Genomic DNA, 10,055 nt, shown 5'->3' with positions numbered 1-10,055 from the left:
CGGTGGCGGCGCTCCGATGTTGTGCCCTTCCTGAACACACCGATTTGCAGACTTCGGCTCGTCGATGTTCTGCTGTGTCCTTGTTTATTTATCTGAAGTGGTGCTTTGTTACTTATCGTTCGTTTGCTTGGTGGTATCTTTATCATCTTTGTATCCAGTCTAGTGTGTGTGGTGTTGCTTTTGTATCCAGTCCGTGAGCCTTTTTTTGTCTTACTAAAAAAAGAAACATCGTCTTCAAAAAGACTACTCGCACTCGGGCTCCGATATGTTTTTATTCAACAAAAGGCCACTTCTTCAGGGGGAAGAGAGCCGAGGTCTCAGGCCAGTGGCGGCGGCGGAAGTACAGAGTGGTGCCGGTCGTCCTCACCGGCGTCGGGGACGCAGCGCGCGGCGACGGAAGGCCGTATTCTCGTCAGGGCCGCCGCAGCCAACACCGAGCGCGGAGATCTCCCCCTCAACGCTGCGGCCGTGTCGACCAGCTCGCCGGCGGCCAGATCTCCTGTACAGCGCATTTACCTACTGCAGCAGCTGCAACTCGAAGGTGAGCATCCTGGCATCTCGTCCATCTTGCTTTGCTTTCCTTCCTTCTAACCCCAGGTTCATGCCCAGGCTGCGCCGGTGGTGAGCGGCGGCGGCGCCATCCTATCCCCTCGAGGGATTCTTCCGGCCAGGTGGAGCTATGAGCCGCCGCTTTGTCCCCGTCGGCAGACGCATCTTAGAGCAGAACATCAAGGCTCCGTACCACGCCGGAGACATTGGCACCGAGGACGCACTCCACCTGTTTGACGAATTGCTCCAGGTTGCTGGGCGCTCCTCGATCCATGCCATCAACTGCCTCCTCACCGTTGTCTGCCGTGATTGCCCTGCGCTCGGCGTCTCCCTCTTCAACCGCATCGCAAGGTCCAAGGTGGCGCCCTGCAGTATCACCTATGCCATTCTGGTCGACTGCTGCTGCCGCGCTGGCCGCCTGGACCTTGGACACACTGCCATGGGACACATCATCAAGATGGGATTTACTGCAGATGCTATGATCACTTTCAGCCACCTACTCAAGGCCATCTGTGCAGAGAACAAGACCAGCTATGCAATGGACATCGTACTCCGAATAATGCCCATGTTTAACTGCGTACCCAACAATTTCTCCTACAACATTCTTTTCAAGGGTCTTTGCAACGAAAGGAGAAGCCAAGAGGCTCTTGAGCTGATTCACATGATGGTACATCATGGAGGTAGCTGCCAACCTAATGTGGTGTCCTATAACACCGTAGTTGATGGCCTGTTGAAAGAGGGTGAGGTGGGCAAAGCTTACACCCTATTTTCTGAAATGCTGCGTCAGGGGATATCACCGGATGTTGTGACCTGTCGTTCCATCATCTCTGGCATGTGCAAGGTTCATGCAATGGACAAGGCTGAGGAGGTTCTTCAACAGATGCTTGATAGAAGAATTCTTCCAGATGTTGCCACATATAATAGTCTGATACATGGATATTATTTATTAGGACAGTGCGAAGAGGTGGATCGGATTTTCAAGGAAATGTCTAGAAATGGTGTTCAACCAAATGTTGTAACTTACACTATACAGATGGATTATCTTTGCAAGAGCGGAAGATGCGCAGAAGCTAGGAAGATTTTTGATTCTATGATCAGTTTGGGCCAAAAACCGGATGTTTATACCTACAGTATTCTACTGCATGGGTATGCTATGGAAAAATCTTTTCATGATATGCATTGTCTCATTGATTTGATGGTAGAAAATGGTATTGCACCAGATCATCATGTCTACAACATACTCATATCTGCATGTGCTCAAGAAGAAATGGTTAGTGACGTAATGCATATATTTACAAAAATGCGGCAGCAAGGATTGAACCCTAATGTAGCGAACTATGGAGTGGTTGTAAACTTGCTTTGCAGCATGGGCCGAATGGATGATGCTATGTACCAATACAATCAAATGATAACCGAAGGATTAGATCCTGATATCATAGTTTTCAGCACCCTTATAAGTGGTTTTTGTTCTTGTGGCGCATGGGAGAGGGTTCATGAAATATTTTCTGAAATGTTGAATCGTGGCATCTATCCTGATACCGTGTTCTTCAACATAATTATGGACCACCTTTGCAAAGAGGGAAGGGTTATGGAAGCCCAGGATATCTTCGACCTGATGGTACACATGGGTGTGAAGCCTTTTGTCCGTGATTACAACACACTGATACATGGATACTGTTTAGTTGGTAAGATGGATGAAGGGAGGAAGTTACTTGACAATATGTGCTCAAGTGGCTTGAAACCGGATGATTTCACCTATAGCATACTGATTGATGGTTACTCTATGAAGGGAAGGATAGATGATGCATTGATTGTTGTCAGGGAATTGTTGGACGGGAAGGTTGGACCTTCTATTATCACTTTTAATATTATGATTGGTGCGTTGCTTAAAGGTGGGAGAAAGGAAGAAGCCAAAGATTTGTTTGATGGTATCTGGGCCAAAGGATTAGTGCCCGATGTTGTTACATATAGCTTAATGATACAAAAACTTATAGAAGAAGGTTCTCTACAAGAGTCTGATGATCTATTCCTTTCTATGGAGAAGAATGGATGTGCTGCCGACTCCCGCATGCTAAATGCTATAGTTAGAAGCTTACTTCAGAAAGGGGATGTGCCCAGGGCTGGGACTTATCTGTCTAAAGTTGATGAGAGGAGCTTCACCCTTGAAGGTTCCACAGCTACCTTGTTGACTGCACTTGCTTCAGGGAGGAAAGGCCATGAATATAAGGGGTTACTCCCTGAAAAATACCACTCTTTTCTGGAACAGGACACTGGTTGAAACCTTTTCTACAGATTTTGCGTAGATGCTCTGTAGTGCTAATCGAGGGCTGAACTTCTCTTTGTGGGTTACTTCTTCCAACCTTTTCTTTTTTTAGTACGTCTGAAATGTAATAATCGTTGGAAACTGTAGTAAACTTTCTGACTGTCAACCCTTTCTAGAGATTTTTTAGTACTTCTTCCAACAAGCTAGTAGTAAACTTTCTGACTATCACCATTTTGTTGATCCACTATATGTGTTTCATACAAAAGGATGGCTACTACTTCAAGGGAGTTACACATTTGGCCTCAGCTAAGCTTCAATTTTTAATTAGTTTTGTGAGTCCTGGATTTGTCCTAATAAGTTATCCTTGGCACCTTTTGCCTTACTTTTCTGCTGTACTGATGGTCATATGCTAGATATTCAGCCCTTTATAACTTGAGTAAACTTTGGAGTAAAGCCTGGCAAGTTGGCAACCATTGTACTCCATTAACCATGCTGTTATAGTTGGCAGCAACCATTGTACTGATCATCATGACTGTCTTGTGCACGTGCACTCATTTAAATTGTAGCAGTAAGTTAGTTCCTGTATTCCATTTCTCTTTTACATTATATGGGAAGCATGGTGTCCTCAACTAAAATCAGTCCATTACCACTTAACATTCTATTCATCATGACTTCAAGTCCAGATTCATGGTGCCCTACATGATTATAACGAAGATGTTAGGTGCTATTGACTGAGTTTTTGTTTGGACATCACAGATTGACTGAGTTTTTTTATTGTTTGCCCCACATGGTTAACCTTTTCCCCTTGATCTTACATGTGAATTTGTAATTTTGTAGTGACACGTCGTTATCCTTCTTTGCGTTGTATATTGTTAATATCCTGGGGACGTAATGATGACTCAAACTACGCTGCCATGCAAACAGTCTGGGAGTTCCACCACAAATGTGTCCTAAAGTGTCGGAGCCGCTGTCTGCGGTGGATAATGTGGGTTTGTGCACTTCAGCGACTAAACTGTCGAGATTTCCACATGAACTTTTTATTTGCAGGCGGCAAGAGTGAAATCCTGGACTGAACGTTCATCCCTAAGTTTATTGAACTTGAACCAGTTAACTGTGTGATCCAACTTTTAATTTTCGTTTACATATCTTCCTCTTTTTTTTGAACAACAGAAGGCACACAAAGCGCCAAACTTTTCACTCAGCTCAGTAACAACGTACAGCAGGAATTACAAATCCCTGAAACTGAAAGTTAGAGAGAAGAGAAACTACAGGGCATAGCATATTCCTGTGAGCTGAGGCAAAGCAACATATGTCAGGTTTAACATCTGATCTAAGAACCTGATGAGCTACATTATGAGCAATTCCATTTATCTCTCTAGGAACGTGAAACACCTGTGATTGAAGATCTGAAGAGTAGTGGAAGGAATCAGCCAAAGTTTTCCTGATAGACCAAGGAGTAGAAGCCTCTGAAATCCTTCTGCTTGCCGCAACCGAAGCCAAAGAAAGACAATCTGTGAGAAATGTAGGCTGGGTAATGTGAAGACGATTGGCCACCTGTGCAGCAAAAAGAAGGGCAAGAGCTTCAGCTTGCAAAGGTGTGCTTGTGATGGATGTCACTAGTAGGAAAAGGGGCTTTTACCCCGGTTCATAAGGGTCTTTAGTCCCGGTTCTGGAACCGGGACTAAAGGGTCGTTACTAATGCCCTAGCCCTTTAGTCCCGGTTCTTACACGAACCGGGACTAAAGGCCGTCCACGTGGCCGGTGCGGGGAGCCCAGGCAGGAGGGCCTTTGGTCCCGGTTGGTGCCACCAACCGGGACCAATAGGCAGGGCCTTTTGTCCCGGTTGGTGTCACCAACCGGGACCAATAGACATCCACGCGTCAGCAGCTGGCAGGAGCATAGGTTTTTGTTTTTTTTGAAAGGGGGTGGTTTAGGGGTTTTGGGGGGTTAATTTAGGTGTTTCATATATTGTGTTAGCTAGCTAATTAATAGAGAGAAGTGTCCTCTTTTATCTCCATGCTTGGTCGACGCTACGTACTATATACGTATGGAGAGGAGTAGACACGCTAGCTAGTAATCAAATGAAGGAAACAGAAGGTCGTCATGAACATATGGATACAGAGAGAAGTGATATCGACCACCTCTCCTTCTCCGAGATATTGGTCGAACCAACAAGTTCTCGTATATCTATCCGACACTACCGGCTACATATATACAATAATTATCTCTTACAATACAATCTCCTAATTAAATTGTAGGAACACAGGGTCCACATAGTATTCTCTGTTTTCAGCGATCACGTGGTCAAGGAAGAATGCCGCCAATTCCTCTTGAATTCCTCGCATACGATCTGGTGCTAGGAGTTCATCCCGCTTCCGAAACATCTAATTTGAAGAAGGGGGTCAATACATATATATATATATGAATAAATGAAACTCAACACAAATGATGGTAATAAAATAAAATTGTGAATATTATTGCTTACGCACTTCATATTGTTCTTCAGTGTAGCCCCGCTCACAGGTCGTGTAGCGGATGGACTCGCAAACGTAGTATCCACAGTAATTATTCCCGGGTTCCTGCCACAACCACTTTACAAGAAATAGAGGTCAATCAAACTGATAAGCAAGCATGCTAAATGGTATTGATGAAACTAGCGCTTGAATCACTAGGAGATGCGCAGAACATGCTACTATAGTACTTACTTTCGGGTGATTAAATTGCAGCTTCTTCGGCAGTCCCGGAGCTTTTGAGGTGAATTTTCTCCAAACCCTGCCAGACAAAGAAAACAATTACTTGATATCAGGAAATGAACAAAGTTGCTGATATGGTGGATAATGATCGATTTAACTTACTTCTCGAGCATTTGAGTCATGTTCGCATAGTCCTGGGGATCTTTTCGTCTCGAGTCTAAGACGGTTACTACTCCCTGCTCAAGCTTAATCTCTAGGAGAATATAGTGGAAGATGCGCATGCATGCATAAGTCATCAATTACATTACCATAACCTGGACTAATAAGGGAAACCGAATATGCACAAGACAGTAACACTCACTTGAAGTTGTAAGGAAAGAGTATTATATCTTTGTTTTGATTTAATACCAACGATTGTAGCAAGTTGGCCTCGGCTTCTTTGGGATGTTTTTCAACCGTATATGCATCTATGAGATTTGTGTTAATGAACCCAATATCACCGATTTGTCTTTTCTTCAATTCGGCGATCTTCAATCTGCATAATATAGTGAGGATAAGTATAAATACATGCAATGAAAGAGCTGACCTATATAGAGAGACTTAATGACAGAAGTAGTACTACTTACAGACAGTAGCAAGTGATCGTTGTTTTATCGAGGGCCTTTTGATTGTAAAACTGGAAGAAATCCTCAAATGGAACATTCAGTAGATCAATTCCAACGAGGTCATGCTCCGGTTTAACTCTCAGCGTCAAAGTATCCATCCCATCAGACTCTCTGCAGGTTTTGATGTACCAATCATGTAGTCTTCGCATCATCATGCTTAGAGATCTTTCATCTTTGACGAGAGGCTTCCCGTAATGGTATTTGTGTTTGTCCACCTCCATGATTTCATAATGTACATCGTCGGGCAGGTAATCTCCAAGATTGCTATAACCGGGCACCATACTCGGATCATTAGCGACGATGTCTTTTGACACCTTGAGCGGGGGGCACGATTGGTTCGCTTGTTCGCCGAGCTGGGCAATTTTTTTCCCAGCTCGTCGTTCTTTTAACCTTTTATCACTGACAGTACTTCCCGACCGCTCCGCTTCGGCATATGTCTTTGCAAGAATGCGCTCATAGTTGCCTCTCGGCGGAGACTTTGGTGGTTTTGTCAGGGCAGCCAGAGTGCGCTTTGCTTTCACCGGATCTACCTTCTCCTCCGGAGGTGGATGTTTCTTTGCTTTCACCCCTTCAAAGAAGTTCTTCACTTCGGCTCGCACAATCTTCGCGTTCTCCTCTTCGGTCCTCTCGTATGGTAACTTCTCTGGAGTCTTCAGAGAAGGACCGAATCTGTATTGCCTCCCGCCTCTGGCAGCTGTACTGCTAGACGCCGGCACAGCAGACGGAGCGGCTGCGGTTGTCTTCTTTCCTTGCTTACGAGGCGGAGGAGAAGGACTACGACGCGCCGGAGCAGCCGCAGCGGCGGCGGGTCTCTTCCGCCCTTGCTGACGAGGCGGAGAAGGAGGAGGCTGGCTGCTCTGGCGCGCCGGCGTTGGCGGAGAAGGAGGCGGAGTGCCGCCACGCGCCGGAGAAGGAGGCGGAGTGCCGCCACGCGCCGGAGAAGGAGGCTGAGTGCCCTCATCACTCGCCGGAGGAGGAGGCGGAGGAGGAGGCGGAATGCCCTTACTCGCCGGAGCCGTCCAGTTCGGAAGCTTGATGAGCTCCTTCCGCCATAGGCATGGAGTCTTCAGAGCAGAACCCAGCCGAGTCTCCCCTTCACCGGTAGGGTGGTCAAGCTGGAGCTCCTCAAATCCCTCCGTTATTTCATCCACCATCACCCTAGCATATTCTTCTAGAATCGGCCGACAGTGGTAGGTTGCGCCGGGTTCAGGAGGTAAAACAGAGCCAACAGCCGCCTTGACTTTGAAGTTCTGCCATTCCGCCATAAGGTGGCAATGTTGAGACTCCGTGATAGCATCCACGGGGTAGCTGAAGCAGCTCGGTGGAAGCCACGCTGCTTCTCCGCTGAGATGGCGGTGTAGCTTCGGGGGCAGTTTCGGCATCTCGATTGCCGTCTCGTTCCTCTAGCGCTTGAACCCTTTTGTGCAGCTTCTGAATTTGGACCTGCTCCACTTTTTTCCTCCTCTCCTGGCTTTTGTAACCGCCCGCGTCCGGAAAACCAGCCTTCCACGGAACAGAGCCTGGCGTGCCTCGTGTCCGTCCAGGGTGCTCAGGATTCCCGAGGGCCATTGTGAGCTCGTCGTTCTCTCTGTCTGGAACGAACGTCCCTTCCTGCGCTCTATCGATATATTGCTGAATCTTCTTGACTGGTATTCTCAAAAGCTCGTTCGTCCAAACGCACCTCCCTGATACAGGGTCCAAGGTTCCGCCAGCCCCGAAGAACCAAGTCCGGCAATGGTCTGTCCAGTTCATTGTCTGTGGTTCGATCCCTTTTTCAAGCAGATCATTCTCAGCCTTGGCCCACTTAGGTCGGGCTTTGAGGTAGCCACCTGACCCCGTGCGATGGTGAAGCTTCTTCTTCGTAGCATTCTTCTTGTTTGTCGCTGACATCTTCTTACTCTTTTCCGATGTCTTGTGGGCCACAAATGCGGGCCAGTGATCTCTGATCTTCTCATACTGGCCGATGAATTCTGGTGTCTCTTCTTTGTCGACAAACGTTTTCAGCTCATTCTTCCACCTTCTGAATAGGTCTGCCATCTTCTTAAGAGCATGAGACTTGATTAATTGCTCTATAACTGGCTTCTCCGGATCCTCCTCTGGCGGTAGGGTGAAATTTTCCTTCAGCTCAATCCAAAGATCATCTTTCTGCATATCATTGACATAAGACACCTCAGGGTCTTCCTTCTTAGGCTTATACCATTGGTGGATGCTGATCGGGATCTTGTCCCTGACTAGAACCCCGCACTGAGCAGCAAATGCATCCTTTGTCCGGAGGGGTTCAATCGGTTGGCCGTCGCGCGCGATTGCTGTGATCTCAAACCTTTCATCCGAGCGCAACTTTCTCTTTGGGCCTCGTCTCTTTACCGAAGGTGTGCTCGATCCGGAGGGCTAGAAAAAAGAAGAAAGACGAGTGTTAATTAATATGTGTACATACCAAAACAATGAATGCATTAATTAGCTAGTCAGCACAGGCTTAACTAATATATTTACCTGGCCGGACTCTGTTCGGTCACCGGAGCCGTCACCACGGGCTCCTTCTTGCACCAGCATTGGGTCACCGGAGCCATCATAATCATGTCTTTCCTCCTCCACTCTTCGATCACCGTAGCCTGCTTCTTCACCCTGTTCTTCCAGACCATCATTGTCGTTAAGATACGACAAGATATCACCTCCGGCTAAGATTATGTCCCCCAACACCTCTTCTGCTTGCTCATCTCGTCCGTGCTCCATTGTTTCTGCAAATATTACAACATGGCAATTATTACACAAACATGACAACAGGTGGATATATTAGTGCAAACGTAGACCTAGCTTATTCCGGGTTTGGGGTGGCCTAGGCAACGCTTCAAGGGTAGGGGCGCGGCGGGAGGGGGTAGGAGACCGACATCGTTTTTTCTAGGGTTTGGGTGTCCTCGAGAGTTTTGGTCGAGCGAGAGGGCCGGGGGGTGCTCCCGTGGTATAAGTTATCATGGTCGAGAGGGGGTATAAATATCGACCGTCCATCATGTCGACGTTATCTGGGAGGGAGTTATATATGTCGACAACGACGACATACATACATGGGAAAATAATGTTATCGGGGAGGGGGTATATCGACCCCCCCCCACGTGTTGAAGTTATCGGGAGGGGGTTATATCGACAACGACGACATACGTACATGGGAAAATAATATTATCGGCGGGGAGGGGGTATATCGACCCCCCCTCGTGTTGAAGTTATCGGGAGAGGGGTATATCGACGACGACAGACCCGATAAAACATAAGAAAACGAAGAAGAAATAAAAAGAGGAGAAGAAGAAAAGGAATAGAGGAGAAGATCGAAGAAAAAAAGAAGAAAAAAAAGAGGAGAAGAAGAAAGGAATAGAGGAGAGAAGAAGAAAAAATAGAATTTTTTCTATTTTTTCTTCTTCTCTCCTCTATTCCTTTCTTCTTCTCCTCTTCTTTTTCTTCTTTTTTCCTTTTCTTATTTATTTCTCCTCTTCTTCCTCTCCTCTTCTTCTCCTTTCTTCCTCTTCTTATTTTCCTTTTTATATGAACATATCATCATATATATGAACATACATTTTCTTTGCATATGCATATGAACATACATTTTCTTTGCATATGCATATGAACATACATACATACATTTTTCTTTCATATGAACATACATACATACATTTTCTTTGCATATGACCATACATACATTTTTCTTTGCATATGACCATTCATACATTTTCTTTGCATATGCTTTGCATATAAACATACATACATATGAACATACATACATACATATAAACATAACATACATACACAAAAAATTCTAAAATCTGCCTAAAAAATTATATGAAAAAAAGCATACATCATCCATCCATCCATATAATGAACATATACATCATCCATCCA

At 45.8% G+C, this 10,055-nt stretch overlaps 1 protein-coding gene across 1 annotated transcript; it reads left to right on the top strand.

Annotated features, from left to right (window-relative positions):
- The first annotated feature begins 265 nt into the window (after positions 1 to 265).
- On the top strand, positions 266 to 3,099 carry LOC109751848 (uncharacterized). Its single transcript, XM_040391576.3, has 2 exons — positions 266 to 541; positions 610 to 3,099. The coding sequence occupies exon 2, from the start codon at positions 680 to 682 to the stop codon at positions 2,825 to 2,827; it is 2,148 nt and encodes a 715-aa protein (XP_040247510.1). The 5' UTR covers positions 266 to 541; positions 610 to 679; the 3' UTR covers positions 2,828 to 3,099.
- The last annotated feature ends 6,956 nt before the right edge of the window (positions 3,100 to 10,055 follow it).

The sequence above is a fragment of the Aegilops tauschii genome, chromosome 6 (assembly GCF_002575655.3).
Source record: "Aegilops tauschii subsp. strangulata cultivar AL8/78 chromosome 6, Aet v6.0, whole genome shotgun sequence".
Taxonomy (NCBI): Eukaryota; Viridiplantae; Streptophyta; class Magnoliopsida; order Poales; family Poaceae; genus Aegilops; species Aegilops tauschii.
This window is presented reverse-complemented; position numbering and strand designations above follow the sequence as displayed.